At 37.5% G+C, this 15,705-nt stretch overlaps 1 protein-coding gene across 1 annotated transcript in view; it reads left to right on the forward strand.

The window, feature by feature from the left end:
- The first annotated feature begins 266 nt into the window (after nt 1–266).
- LOC127450702 (116 kDa U5 small nuclear ribonucleoprotein component) overlaps nt 267–15,705 on the forward strand; it is a 21,475-nt gene continuing 6,036 nt past the window's right edge. Inside the window, exons 1-26 of the mRNA XM_051714989.1 lie at nt 267–398; nt 2,315–2,427; nt 2,612–2,777; nt 2,861–2,939; nt 3,025–3,100; nt 4,330–4,395; nt 4,510–4,545; nt 4,640–4,730; nt 4,897–4,979; nt 5,285–5,451; nt 5,817–5,941; nt 6,035–6,098; nt 6,194–6,284; nt 7,075–7,210; nt 7,339–7,466; nt 7,731–7,924; nt 8,038–8,149; nt 8,233–8,373; nt 8,954–9,055; nt 9,169–9,251; nt 9,424–9,510; nt 9,754–9,880; nt 10,616–10,703; nt 11,686–11,804; nt 11,974–12,068; nt 12,258–12,411. Of these exons, the coding sequence (XP_051570949.1) occupies nt 2,326–2,427; nt 2,612–2,777; nt 2,861–2,939; nt 3,025–3,100; nt 4,330–4,395; nt 4,510–4,545; nt 4,640–4,730; nt 4,897–4,979; nt 5,285–5,451; nt 5,817–5,941; nt 6,035–6,098; nt 6,194–6,284; nt 7,075–7,210; nt 7,339–7,466; nt 7,731–7,924; nt 8,038–8,149; nt 8,233–8,373; nt 8,954–9,055; nt 9,169–9,251; nt 9,424–9,510; nt 9,754–9,880; nt 10,616–10,703; nt 11,686–11,804; nt 11,974–12,068; nt 12,258–12,411 (2,712 nt within the window). The 5' untranslated portion in view covers nt 267–398; nt 2,315–2,325. The remainder of the gene's footprint in view (nt 399–2,314; nt 2,428–2,611; nt 2,778–2,860; nt 2,940–3,024; nt 3,101–4,329; nt 4,396–4,509; nt 4,546–4,639; nt 4,731–4,896; nt 4,980–5,284; nt 5,452–5,816; nt 5,942–6,034; nt 6,099–6,193; nt 6,285–7,074; nt 7,211–7,338; nt 7,467–7,730; nt 7,925–8,037; nt 8,150–8,232; nt 8,374–8,953; nt 9,056–9,168; nt 9,252–9,423; nt 9,511–9,753; nt 9,881–10,615; nt 10,704–11,685; nt 11,805–11,973; nt 12,069–12,257; nt 12,412–15,705) is intronic.

Consider the following 15,705-nt stretch of genomic DNA (forward strand, 5'->3'; position numbering starts at 1 on the left):
TTGGCAGTCATATTAATGAAAAAAGTGGCCTAGTGCATTACTGCCCATTGCCCAAAGGTGATGGTAGGCCTATAATGATTTATCACGAATAAAAATATTGTACACTTGGATTTAAGTTAATTAATTCGATTTTAATATCTTTCTCACTGTACTTGCATTATGTAAAGCAAGATATTCACTAACCAAGTGCCTAATTTAACGTCATGTGGGGATATTTTTGAAGCGTGTATTTTCAAACAGGCAATGCATAGGGCAACAAATGATGACGTCAACATGGTGCGACATCCGTTGGCGTGTGAGGACCTCGCGGTGCATGGTTTGGAAATAGGACGAGGAATTACTCTGAAACCACAATAAAAACACTCTGGATTAAAAACAAGACTGCTGTTTGCATACAGGTATTGCTTTGTTATATACACTGCATTTACAAACAATAGGTTAAGACAGAATTAAAGTCATGCTTAATTGAGTCTTTCATTCATACATTGGTGTACGTATGTTGCACGTTCTGATGCTGTAACCGGTTCATCTGTTTCGAACATAATCGATTGATGTATGCAATGTCAGTAAATTGGAAAGTTTCTGCATTGTTGTTTTAATTTATGTTACACACATACATTCTAAAATATACAGGTAATTACTTACAAGTATATGTATAAGACGCACTGTTTTACCCGGCTCTTACGGACCCCGGCTGCAGTTCATAAACACCCGTGTCAACCAAAACACAGATCTGTTTGCCGTTCGGAAGAGTTTTTGCTGTTGTATTAACTTTTTAGAGATTAGATACATTACGAAAATATTGAAGGTCTATTCAGTAATTTTTCCCCCATTATAAAAAGTTTTACTCAAGGAATGAATTGTAATTTTGAAACATGTCTATAATCATGACCACTCAGGAGATGAGGACTCTAGTCATATCAGTAACCTTCTAAAAGCTGTTTTTATTCTACATGGGGCAGGGGTACCCTCATGGGGGCTGCCATTTTAGAATCACATGACCAGCTGAATACTACTTGCTTAATCTCAGTAACCATCATTTTATTAGACACTTTCTCTCTTGGATTAAATTAATCATGGCTTATTGTAAATAGTGAATTTCTAACTGAAAACTATTGATTTTGAATGATGCTGCATCCACACCACTAGGTGTCACTAAGTCCAAGATGACAAACAAAAAGTTACTGAGTGCACCTTTAATTTTTTAATTATATTTTATTATCAAATCAATGTATTTCATCAATAAATATATTAGATTGCATTTCGTTTTTTTTTTTACATGTTATTGTTTAATTGCCTAATATGGGCTGATTTGTTGAACACGGGCAAAAAAAGAGTTTTTTTTTTTTTTTTTTTTTTAGAAAACCGTTTGATCTATAAAGAGCTTCTGTAAATTGTGCACATATTAATGTGAGAGGACTCGAATGGCTTTACCTCATCTGTGCTATATGTGATTAGAATTAAATGCTCATTTTTTGTTGAACAGCTGACTGTAAAGAACAGAAAGGGTATTAAAAGAGATATTATTCAGTGACAAATGGGTTGCGTTGATCTCATCTTTACACGGAACAACTTTAAAAACTCTACACATAGTAAAAGGATCTCACTGCTGAATAGTCCACCACAATACTACACAAATACTGGTGAGTGAAATCTAAAAATCTACCAGTCAGTTGCCAAATATATATTTTTTAGTCGCATAGCGCAACTATGAGCGATTTCGTCTCATTGTAGTGGAGGGTTGCACATACAGTAAAAGATCGATCTTGGGATTTAACAATCGGTATCGAGATAGTTTAAATGATGATCGCGATGCATCAGAAAATCTATATTTTTGCCCACCCATATTCTGCTTAACATCTCTTCTGTTCCATGGAAGAAAATAAGTCATACGAGATTGGAACAACATTAAAGTGAGTGAATAATGACAGTTTGAATTTTTAGGTGAACTATTCCTTTATATGCAGTATTTGAATGTTAGAGGACAACAAAGTGTATAATTTAGGTTATTATTGGACTGGTCAAAATTAATTTTTCCCCAATTTTTTGTCACTGTTTTGCCTTCTCTGGTCCTGCGGTGTGACGTGCATTTTAAAAGTATGAAGACACCTTTTCCATGACATGGTTCTATATTTGATCATAAAAATTGCAGGCACAATAACTCTAAAAAATTTGCATCTCACACCGCAGGGAATGTCAACTTCAAAAAGTATTTTATGTCAGCTGTCCATATATATATATATATATAAAATATGCACAAATATTGAGGTGTTGTACTAAGAAAACATAATTGCAAGCTGTTTTGTCTCATCAGAGCTCGTCACCATGGAGACAGATCTTTATGATGAGTTTGGTAACTACATCGGACCAGAACTGGACTCTGATGAAGATGAGGAATTAGATGCAGAGGACCGAGAGGCTGATGAGGTGTCTGCAAACACATAACCTTTTGATCGTCATCCATTTTGTTTATAGGTTAAGGTTGTAAATGACAAAAATAACCCTGGTACCCTTAAAAAAAACATTGTGAAAATTGTTTGCATGATTATTAGACATATAAGCAGCATTGTGTGGACAGTGATGAGTGCAGTTTTCTGTTTTTCTGCTGTAGGCGGATGAGGAAGATGATGATGAAGACCAGGTTGATGGTGATGAGGACGTTGGTGGTATGGAGGTGGTTCTGCATGAGGATAAAAAATATTATCCCACAGCCGAAGAGGTTTATGGTCCTGAAGTGGAGACCATCGTCCAAGAGGAAGACACACAGCCACTTACAGGTATCACATATCATCTCGTGCTTGTGAAATACTAGTTTGCACACTCAGTGTGATCATAAATTGTCTTATATTTCCACTCTCAGAGCCCATCATAAAACCTGTAAAGACAAAGCAGTTTACTTTGATGGAGCAGGAGCTTCCAGCCACAGTCTACGACATGGAGTGAGTCAACTTTTGTGGCTTTTCTCTCTCACTTTCCCCTGTCTGTTTGATTTGTTTATAATTTTACACTCGTCTCCCTCTGCAGGTTTCTAGCTGATTTGATGGACAGCCCAGAGCTGATCAGAAATGTCACTTTATGTGGACACTTACACCATGGCAAGGTAAGAGACAGACACACCTCAAGCTTACTAGATCTTTCAATTATGTCTAATAAATGAAAGTGAATCATGTTTTTTTTCCCAGTTTTATATGTGTTAAAGGTGCACTTAGTTTTCCTTCACTAAAAACGTTTTACAAAAAGTAATATTTAAGATGTTTTTAAGATAATGCACTCCTACATGAGATGTGAGATGAAGTCATTTCAGTAGCCTAATAAAAGCTGTGGTAACACACAATGAGGTCCGATGTGTTAACATTAACAACATTAATTAACATTAACTAACAATGAAAAATACTTTTACAGCATTTATTAATCTTGATGTTACCTTCATATGCTAATACAGTTTTAAAATCAAAAGGAGTATTAGTTAACATTAGTTATTGCACTATGAACTAAAAATGAACAATTGTATTTGTATTAACTAACATTATCAAAGATTAATAAATGCTTTAAAAAATATATTGTTAATTGTTTGTTCGTGATACATAATGCATTAACTAATGTTAATGAATGGAACCTTATTGTAAAGTGTTATCAAAGCTGTTTATTCTACATGAAGCGTGTTGTCTCATAGTGGCTGGCATGTTGCGATCACCTGACCATCCAAATACTGCTCTGTGATTTAGAGATGTTCGCTTGCATTATAAAATGATAATGGCTGAGTACTTTCTGCAATGACTAGGTTTCAGTTTGGGATGTGAACAAGTAATCGATTAATCGAGTACTTGTTCAGCTTTAAATATTCGACTGGTAAAAGCAATACTTGAAAATTGCCATTTGATTTTCCTTTGTGGCCGCCATGGGCAACAATGAATAAAATTTTCACCTAAATCTTGCTGTTACAACTCGATGCAACAGTTGGTGCTGTAGATGCGTGATATTACTATGGAAATTTGGTCATTGTTTAAAATGACATTATCAGTTCAGAAGACTTGTACGTTTTTATGTGTGAGTGCAAATGTTTTTGTCCTAATTTTTAATCTAGGAGCTGTTATTTATGCATAGTGCTATTTTGTTTTATAAGAAAAACATGTTCAGAGGTTGAAGGTTGAACCTAAATTATAAATTTCAAGTAATCGATTACTCATTTGTTTTATGTTAGAGTACTCGATTTCAAAATGACTTGAAATGCCCATCCCTAGATTCAAAATAAGTCATATATGTCCATATAAAACATAAAAAATTACTAAGTGACTGATTTAATTGATTTTGTTTGTTTCTGCCCCACAGACCTGCTTTGTGGACTGCCTTATTGAACAGACTCATCCTGAAATACGCAAGAGATATGATGCTGATGTAATTATATAGATATATTTCTACTACATTCTACACTTTGTGACTAAAAATGCCTTGGTTTCACTTTGTTGGCACTACTGCCATGCATGTTAAAATACTTTTCTTTTCTTGCAGTTACGATACACAGATATCCTTTTCACAGAGCAAGAGGTAAAAGTCCTGAATTAACATTACAAGCAAACATGTCTTCTGTGTATTTATCTTGTATGCACAGTTTGTTGGTCATGAGTGTTCTTTCTCTTAGAGAGGAGTTGGCATCAAGAGCACTCCTGTTACCATGGTGCTGCCTGACTCACGGGACAAATCTTACCTATTCAACATCATGGACACACCAGGTACTGTCTTTTCTCTCTCCCCCTCCCTGTGCTCACATATGACTCATATTTTCACATATTAAAAATAGCTGACATAAATGTGTTTAAAATATCAATCATGAAAATACAAGTATACTTAAATATCTACACACTGCAACGCTTGAGTGACTTCAGTGCTTTCCCTTAGGTCATGTGAATTTCTCTGATGAGGTGACCTCTGCAGTCAGACTGTCCGATGGTATTGTGCTTTTTATCGATGCAGCTGAGGGGGTGAGTTCACACATACTTGGTTATATAAATAGGGACATACCATAGACTTCTGTTGTCTTTTATTAAAAGCATATTATAATTGCTATTATAGACTAACTCTATAAGAAAAAACAGTACTGTAAAACAGTAATTTAATACTTAACAGTATTTGCTTAATTTCTTAATTGATTTTCCAACTGAGGACATCCCTATATGTTCCCAAATGGATGGCTAGTATTGTATTCATATTATTCTAGCTCTATATAATGCAAGTATGAACTTTTGGTGGAGTTTGTTTTTAATAGTCTTTTTTTGTGTTTGTGTAGGTGATGCTGAACACCGAGCGACTGATCAAACACGCGGTGCAGGAGAGGTTGGCCATCACCATCTGTATTAATAAAGTGGATCGTCTGATTGTGGAGCTCAAGCTGCCCCCTACTGATGCCTACTACAAACTGCGCCACATTGTGGATGAGGTCAACGGCTTGCTAAGGTACTCCACGATCTTCAAAAGAACCAGTTTTAAAACCACTGAGGGTGTTCGTTACTCAGCTTAAAAAAGATAAAAGAATGTCCTGAATGGACTGATTCGACAACTTCTATTTCCATTACAATCATTTGTATTTTAGCTGACAGCTTGAGACATTGAGCTTCATTACATTGAGTGGTCATGCGATAGGCTATATAAGGATTGTGGATGTTATGTTTTAAATGTTAAGTGTTATTTAAATAGGAATGTGCTTTTTGCTATCTTGCAGGTTGTCAAGCCTAATTTCCTGGGTTTAATTAGCAGTTTTTGTCTGGGCTTCCAGAGCCTGATTATATCTTCCTCTCTCTGTCTGTTTTCCTCTCTGGCAGCACATACTCCACAGATGAGTCTCTGATTGTGTCTCCTCTTCTGGGGAACGTGTGTTTCGCCTCCTCACAGTACAGCATCTGCTTCACTCTCGGCTCCTTTGCTAAAATCTATGCAGACACCTATGGTACGATATACAGAAATGCACAGACATATATGTGTACATACATCCTCAAGGCCCTTGTTTGGAAATCAAATTTTTCTGTCTTTTGAATTCCAGGTGACATTAACTACACAGAGTTTGCTAAGAGACTGTGGGGAGACATTTACTTCAACCCCAAAACGTGAGCACCTCAGCCAACATCTGGTTTCTCTACTTTGGCGTGTTTTCTTTATGGTTAGGTTCTTTGATTGATTGGTTGGTTTTTGTGTCCATCAGGAGGAAATTCACAAAGAAAGCCCCCAACAGCAACTCTCAGCGCAGCTTTGTTGAGTTCGTACTGGAGCCGCTGTATAAGATTCTCTCACAGGTGAGACACACACTCGCATGTCAGATTTATACTAGAGATGTCGAAATTAAAGCGTTAACATATGCGATACATTTAAAATGTTTAACTCGTTAATTTTTCTTAAAGAGATAGTTCACCCCAAAATGAAAATTCTCTCATAATTTACTCGCCCTCATGCCATCCCAAATGTGTATGACTTTCTTTCTCCTGCAAAACACAAATGAAGATTTTTAGAGGAATATCTCAGCTCTGTTGGTCCATACAGTGCATGTGAGTGGAGACCAAAAATTTGAATCTCCAAAAAGCACATAAAGGCAGCATAAAAGTAATTAATAAGACTTCAGTGTTTAAATCTATATCTTAATCTTTTAGGTGTGGGTGAGAAACAGAACAATATTAAAGTCTTTTTTAACTGTAAATCTCCACTTTGGACCACCAGTAGGTGGTGAGATGCACAAAGAATGCAAATCACCAAAAAACAAAAGAAAAAGAAAGTGAAAGTGGAGATTTATAGTTAAAAAGGACTTCAATATTGATCTGTTTCTCCTTCACATTTATCAAATCACTTCTGAAATCTGTAAGAAGAAACTAAATGCATTTTGACAGGAAAAGTACATATAGAGTCCAATTTCAGCACTTACAATATCTGCAGTTAATCGTGATTAACTATGAAATATAATTTGATTATTCATGATTAAATATTGTAATCGATGGACAACACTAATTTATATATCTTTTACATCTTGTGCGCATAGGCAGTCAAACACAAGCACACATTTCCAGATTGTGTTTAACTGTTGTGTATCTTTAGGTGGTGGGTGATGTGGACACGTCTCTACCACGGGTCTTAGATGAGCTCGGTATTCATCTGACCAAAGAGGAGTTAAAGCTCAATATCAGGCCTCTGCTGCGCCTCGTCTGTAATCGCTTCTTTGGGGAGTTTACAGGTGTGTGTGCATGCCAGAAACTGTGTGTTAACTTTTTGTAGTGTTATGTGTTTGTGAAACCATGTGATGCATTGCTATAAACCAAGCCTGGTGTATGTGCCTTGTTGTTATTTGTGCTGATTCAACAGGCTTTGTGGACATGTGTGTGCAACACATACCGTCTCCTCAGGGGGGCGCCAAAGCCAAGATAGAACACAGCTACACAGGTGGACTCGACTCAGACCTCGGAGAGACAATGGCTGAGTGTGACCCCGACGTAAGTGTGTGTATTTTATAGAGCATGATATCAGTGTAATGGCAAATTGAAACATTACATTTCAAAAATCCTATTGTTAATTAGTGTCTTTTACTTGTTTTAAATTTTGCATCCTTAAATCAAGTTAAATTTACATTAGAAGCAAAATTATTTGAGATATAAAAACTTTTTATTAAAGAATGTATCTTGAATACGAAGGCATGTTGCCTTGTTCCATTGGTAGATTGCTGGTAATTAATAGAAAAATATTTCTCTCTCTTTCAGGGTCCATTGATGTGTCACACCACTAAGATGTACAGCACAGATGACGGGGTTCAGTTCCACGCGTTCGGACGAGTCCTGAGCGGAACCCTGCAGGCGGGCCAGCCAGTAAAGGTACTGGGAGAGAATTACACCCTGGAGGATGAGGAGGACTCGCAGATCTGCACTGTCGGGCGCCTGTGGATCTCTGTTGCCAGGTAACCTGCACACGTCTTGATTGGTCAATAAACAGATTTTATTGCATCCGTTATTCTATAGAGTTTTCAAATGCAGACATGTTATGTTTAAAGTGTTTATTTGTCAATGTTAGATATCAGATTGAGGTGAATCGTGTTCCTGCCGGTAACTGGGTGCTGATCGAGGGATGCGACCAGCCTATCGTTAAAACGGCCACAATCACAGAGCCCCGTGGAAATGAAGAGGTGAGATGGAGAGAACCATCTGTTCATTACAGATCTGTGTTCATTGAGAAATTGAAAATAATATGTGGTTTGTTTGTGAATAGGCTCAGATCTTCAGGCCATTAAAGTTTAACACGGCATCAGTGATAAAGATTGCTGTGGAGCCGGTTAATCCCTCTGAGCTGCCCAAGATGTTGGATGGACTCAGAAAAGTCAACAAAAGTTATCCTTCACTCACAACAAAGGTAATGCACTCTAGCACAACACCACTCTATCCACATGGAACCATCTTCCTACTTCTGTCATGTCTTCTTAATCATTAGGACCAAATCAGTACATCTGTACTATTTAAACTTCTGTGCAGTTGTGGGTCATTTTGACCTGGTTTTAACTTTTAACACAGATTTTCTGCAAAAAAATAAAATAGTCATAATTTACTTCCTTTCATGTTTTTCCAAACCCATGTGACTTGCCTTCTTTCTTAATTATGACTGAGGTTATGATTTTTGCCTAACATCTCCTTTTGTGTTATATGGAAGAAAGAAAGTCATAGGGCTTTGAACCACATGTGGGTGAGTAAATGTTTGCAGAATTGTCATTTTTGGGTGAATTATCCTTTAATGTCAACTTGACATTCTCCGCAGATGTTATTTGAATATGGCAATAAAAAATGCTTTCTCTCTCACCATGTCTGTGTCACAGGCTTGTTTGCAAACAGCAAATGTTGACTAATCAGTGATTTTTCTGTGGGGTCAGTTTACACTGTATCTTCATGGGTTATTGCACGGAAGGGTTAAACTGTGTTTTATTTTTTTGTGTGTTTAGGTAGAAGAATCGGGAGAACATGTGATTCTTGGCACCGGTGAGCTGTACCTGGACTGCGTGATGCATGACCTGCGGAAAATGTACTCCGAGATCGATATCAAGGTGCTTTCTTGCTCTCTTACACATTTTCTCCATCACTTTGGTCTCATCTTGACTGTCTGAATGTACTTTTCTCATTTTTTGGTTTTCATTAAAAATTCTGACCTTCTTTATAGGTTGCAGATCCGGTGGTGACCTTCTGTGAGACTGTGGTGGAGACCTCCTCCCTGAAGTGTTTTGCTGAAACACCCAATAAAAAGTGAGGAAAAGCATCTAGCATCTCAACCAATAAGAACTCTAGATGTGTGATGATTATATTTATTAAAATGTGACTAGTAAAAGATTTGACATAGCAAATGGTTGCCATCAGCATTTGTATGAGTTTGTCTGGTTTGTAATTGCATTTGTGTGTGTGTGTGTGTGTTTGGTAGGAATAAGATCACCATGATTGCTGAGCCATTGGAGAAGGGTCTGGCTGAAGACATTGAGAACGAAGTGGTGCAAATCACATGGAACAGGTAGAAAGGCCAGTCTGAACTTTGCTAAATACTAAATACACATGTTCCTTAGCCTCTTTTCCAGCATTATGTGTGTGTTTGTTTTGCTCTGACGTGGAGCCATTAGAGGTTGAAAAGACCAACATCTGTGGTGCAGCTCGATTAACAAAGAACTTCACAAGCTATTTCACCTACAATCTATCAACCAGCATAATTGCTTTTCTCTCTTTGTCTGTCTGTCTCTCTCTCTCACTCTCGCTGTAGGAAAAAGTTGGGAGAGTTTTTCCAGACAAAGTATGATTGGGATTTGCTGGCAGCTCGTTCCATTTGGGCTTTTGGACCAGATACGACTGGACCCAACATCTTAGTAGATGACACTTTGCCCTCTGAGGTAATAAAAATGTCAGCTTGTTACTGGTGATACTAATTATTGCAAATTATGTTGCATAAGATATTTTTAATAAATTTTATATCACAAACGAATTTGATCAAATTGCAAATGCATTAAAGGAATATCCTGGCATAGAAGTCCACTGTAATGCCATAACTGTCAATGTATTTTTTTTAATTTTTTTTTTTTTTTTACAAACTGTAGGAAGAAGTCTAAATGTTGATCTTTGGTAATAGACAGCATGCTGCAGAAGCTATCAATAGAGCTCAATTTGTATTTGACCCAGAATATTCCTTTTAAATTTGGAATTCATTTGACTAGTCATCTCTCCTCTGACTTTTTTGACAGTGCATTGAAAATGATAAAAGCTTGTGAATGTAGATATACAGCTGTTAGGTAGTAATTGTATGCTGTGTGTGGATAAAATGCATGTTCATGTAAATATGACTGTAGCAGTGTTTAGTAATTTGGCACGTGTTTTGCCAGGCAATCAGAGGTGTGAAAAATATTGCCTTGCATGTGGAGCGGTCAGGGCTGCGTTTCCCAAAAGCATCGTAAGCCTAAGTAGATCGTAGAAACCATTTGTGCCAATCATATGTACGATCAACTTAAGTTTGCGATGCTTTTGGGAAATGCAGCCCTGTTTGTGAGCGGTCATGCACTGGTCAGTTGAACTTGTTAACTGTTGATTGACATAGGTTTTTCTGATTTTTTTTTGCGCATGTGTGTTTGTAGGTAGATAAAGCTCTTCTCGGCTCAGTGAAGGACAGCATTGTACAGGGCTTCCAGTGGGGCACACGAGAGGGTCCTTTATGTGATGAGCGTAAGGAGTACACTTTTGTTTCTGCATCAGCAGTCTGAACATCAGAGAAAGATATGGCTTGTTTGAAGTGACAGTTCTTACAATCATTACGATCAACAATGTTTCATTCATGGGTTTGAAAACCCACCTTTTAAGCATTTTCTTTTTCCCTTACGTAATTTATTTTAAAAACAGCCATTTTCACCTGACTTTTAGGTTTAAACGGCCTATTTTAGCTACTGTAACCTTTAAAGCTGAAGTGTGTCATTTCTGCACTACTAGCACCACCAAACAGAGTTGCAAAAATAAACATTGTTTTCAAAAAGCTTTCCAAACACGCTCCACCATCTGTTGTTGATTGAACCAACAGATAGTCCCGCCCCTAACTCTCACCATTGGTTAAATCAGTGTTGTTGTGTCATGCTGGATGGGGCGCTCAAAACAAACAGAGATATTTTTATAGTGCCACAGAGACACAGTGAATTGTTTACTTATAGTTGTCTCGCATATTACGCTGGGGTAGGAGAAAGTATTTTAACACAGAAAAAATTTACACACTTCAGCTTTAATACTTCCATATGTAAAAGGCCTTTGCTATGATTGGCTTACCTTTGCATTCAAGCATAGTTCACAATGTTCTTCAGGGCAGGCCAATTTATGGTTACAATTTTTATCGGCCCTTTTTTGAAGCTTAGTTTTCATAGATGTGGAATAGAGAGCTTTGCACGGTGAACGTTAAAATAATTTTACATAGTATATCTAACTGCTCAGTTTCAAAATAGAAAATAATTTCCCCATTATACAGTATATCCCCAGCAAGTATAGACAACAACAAATTTTTGGCGCTCTACAAAAATGATTTGATGATTCTAAACGATTCCTTTAAACATGGGATCTCTCACACGGTATGCATATTTTATAAACGGTCTCTCTTAATTTAATTCTGCTCTCTCCTTACTTTTATAACTAAAGATCTGCCTCATTGTCATTTCCATTCAATCAGCAATCCGGAATGTGAAGTTTAAGATCCTGGACGCTGTGATTGCACAGGAACCATTGCACAGAGGAGGAGGACAGGTCATCCCTACAGCTCGCAGAGTCGTCTACTCTGCCTTCCTCATGGTAGTCTAACCTTCCATAGATCCCTTTATCTCTTCCTCAGTTTCCTTCTCTGCCTAATCACTGTTTACATTAGGCTTATTGAACTGTTTCATTTAATTACTTGATTCATTAACTAAGTAATCACTCACTCCCTTTTCCTTCTCCGCCTCTGATTGGCTGTCTTCTGTAGGCCACGCCCAGGCTGATGGAGCCCTATTACTTTGTAGAGGTTCAGGCTCCTGCTGACTGTGTTTCTGCTGTCTACACTGTGCTGGCACGCAGAAGGTAGCACATACACACACACACACACACACACAATTAAACAGAATGAGGACATTGCTGACTCCTTGGTTGTGTACACACACACATTCATGAGATTGTTGCTCATGGCAGCGAAAGTCAGCAGCTCTCTAATAAAGACAATCTCCTTTAAGAACATGCCTCTAACAGATTTCTTGCCTCTGTGTCCTGTAGAGGTCATGTAACACAGGATGCCCCCATCCCAGGCTCTCCTCTCTACACCATTAAGGCTTTCATTCCTGCTATTGACTCGTTTGGCTTTGAGACTGATCTTCGCACACACACACAGGGCCAGGTCTTCGCCCTCAGTGTGTTCCATCACTGGCAGGTAAAAGCACGCCCTCGTACTAGAGCTGCACGATTCTGGATAAATTGAGAATCACAATTTCTTTGCTTAGAAGAAAGATCACGATTCTGAAGAAAAAATGCTTATTTCAGTGATTTACAAAAACCTGGACATAAGGGTACTAAACAAAGTAACGTGTAATTAACTAGAGGTTCAGACAAAATGTTCTCTGCTTCAATCTATGCAAAAATGCAATAATGTTGTAAATCAAATATATACATTTTAAATGTCCACAGTAGGGTGCAACGAATACATTACAAACCAAACAACACCTTGTTTTTATTTAAAAATAAACAAATAAAATAATCCTGTTAGAAAGTGCATAAAAAAATAAATAACTATTTAGGTTTCTCACATGCTAAGTAAAAAAAAGCTTCATTATCAGTTAGTGTTCAACTGGTAAGCAATCAAAACACTGCTATTTTACAAAGGTTTTTTTTTTATAAATAAAATATTAACAATTTAAGTCCTTCAGTGTTTCTCTTAAAAATTGCTTCAAGTTTTTAAAGGAATTATTCAAGAGCAAGTAATTAAACAGAGAACAGAGTAAACAGTGCTTTAAGTTTTTCAGCAACAGTAGCAATTAATTATAAAAACATTAAAAAAAGTAATTTAATGCAAAATGAAACTACTTAAATATTTGACACTTTTTACTGTGTAATTATTAGATATACATTAATACTGATTTGATGCAGTAAGAATGCCTGAATGCCCATAACAGACAGCATGCAGCTTATATCCATTTAGACCTCGCATAGATTTAACATTCTGAAGAATTTGTCCCAACTGCTTAGACATTTACAGCTGTGTTTGCTTTAATATCTCAAGACATCAAGTGCAGATTTAATCCCGTCTGTTTACACTCGTAATTCATTAACAGCTGTGTTACAATAATATTGTCTAAAGAGGGGTATTTTGATTAAAAACTGCGCATAATGTTGTGCAGGAGCGCTGCATTCATCACGAGACAAGCGCACGGGCAGACACGCATGTGAGCGTTGGAAAGCAGCCGGCTGTAATCAAACAGCGTATGGATAGCGAATTTAGTCTGATCTTTGTAATGCCGGTATTTTTTATTTTTTTTGCATCAGTGGCTATTTAAATATTGAACTGAGCATTCCGTCACACTCCTTGCTAATCGTGGCTGTACCCTGCAATTTTTATCGTGTGGGTGTCTGAATTGAGATCGCAATCTTTTAACGATTAATCGTGCAGCTGTACCACATACCTTTTTCTCTATCCCTCTCTCTTGTGTGCGATTTGTTTGTTTGAGGGTGAGGTGGATTGTGTATGCATGGATGAATCTAATTAAACCTGTCATGAACATATCCAGGTCATATTTCACCCCAAAATCAAGATATATGTGTGTGTGTGTGTGTGTGTATGTTTTATATATATATATATATATATATATATATATATATATATATATATATATATATATATATATATATATATATATATACACACATATATATATATATATATATATATATATATATATATATATATATATATATGTGTATATACCTATCAGCCATAACATCTAGGAGTAAATACTAGAGACTGTTGTGCGTGAAAATCCCAGGAGATCAGCAGTTACAGACATACTCAAACCAGCCCATCTGGCACCAACAAGCATGCCATGGTCCAAATCACGGAGATCAAATTTTTTACCCATTCTGATGGTTGATGTGAACATTAACTGAAGCTCCTGACCCGTATCTGCATTATTTTATGCACTGCATTTCTGCCACATGATTGGCTGATTAGATAATCGCATGGATGACTGTTGGTGCCAGACAGGCTGGTTTGAGTATTTCTGTAACTGCTGATCTCCTGAGAGATTCATGCATTGTGTGTGTGTGTGTGTGTGTGTGTGTGTGTGTGTGTGTGTGTGTGTGTGTGTGTGTGTGTGTGTGTGTGTGTGTGTATATATATATATACATACACACACTCAGTTGTGCTCAAAAGTTTGCATACCCTGGCAGAAATTGTGACATTTTGGCATTGATTTTGAAAACATGACTGATCATGCAAAATAACTGTCTTTTATTTAAGTATTGTGATCATATGAAGCCATTTATTATCACATAGTTGTTTGGCTCCTTTGTAAATCATAATGATAACAGAAATCACCCAAATGGCCCTGATCAAAAGTTTACACACCCTTGAATGTTTGGCCTTGTTACAGACACACAAGGTAACACACACAGGTTTAAATGGCAATTAAATGTTAATTTCCCACACCTGTGGCTTTTTAAATTGCAATTAGTGTCTGTGTATAAATAGTCAATGAGTTTGTTAGCTCTCACATGGATGCACTGAGCAGGCTAGATACTGAGCCATGGGGAGCAGAAAAGAACTGTCAAAAGACCTGCGTAACAAGGTAATGGAAATTGATAAAGATGGAAAAGGATATAAAAAGATATCCAAAGCCTTGAAAATGCCAGTCAGTACTGTTCAATCACTTATTGAGAAGTGAAAATTCGGGGATCTCTTGATACCAAGCCAAGGTAAGGTAGACCAAGAAAGATTTCAGCCACAACTGCCAGAAGAATTGTTCGGGATACAAAGAAAAACCCACGGGTAACCTCAGGAGAAATACAGGCTGCTCTGGAAAAAGACGGTGTGGTTGTTTCAAGGAGCACAATACGATGATACTTGAACAAAAATGAGCTGCATGGTCAAGTTGCCAGAAAGAAGCCTTTACTGCGCCAATGCCACAAAAAGCCCGGTTACAATATGCCCGACAACACCTTGACACGCCTCACAGCTTCTGGCACACTGTAATTTGGAGTGACGAGACCAAAATAGAGCTTTATGGTCACAAACATAAGCGTTATGTTAGGAGAGGGGTCAACAAGGCCTATAGTGAAAAGAATACCATCCCCACTGTGAAGTGTGGTGGTGGCTCACTGATGTTTTGGGGGAGTGTGAGCTCTAAAGGCACGGGGAATCTTGTGAAAATTGATGGCAAGATGAATGCAGCATGTTATCAGAAAATACTGGCAGACAATTTGCATTCTTCTGCACGAAAGCTGCTCATGGGACGCTCTTGGACTTTCCAGCACGACAATGACCCTAAGCACAAGGCCAAGTTGACCCTCCAGTGGTTAAAGCAGAAAAAGGTGAAGGTTCTGGAGTGGCCATCACAGTCTCCTGACCTTAATATCATTGAGCCACTCTGGGAAGATCTCAAACGTGCGGTTCATGCAAGGTGACCAAAGACTTTGCATGACCTGGAGGCATTTTGCAGCTATACCACCTGCAAGA

The sequence above is a fragment of the Myxocyprinus asiaticus genome, chromosome 13, assembly GCF_019703515.2.
Source record: "Myxocyprinus asiaticus isolate MX2 ecotype Aquarium Trade chromosome 13, UBuf_Myxa_2, whole genome shotgun sequence".
Classification (NCBI taxonomy): Eukaryota; Metazoa; Chordata; class Actinopteri; order Cypriniformes; family Catostomidae; genus Myxocyprinus; species Myxocyprinus asiaticus.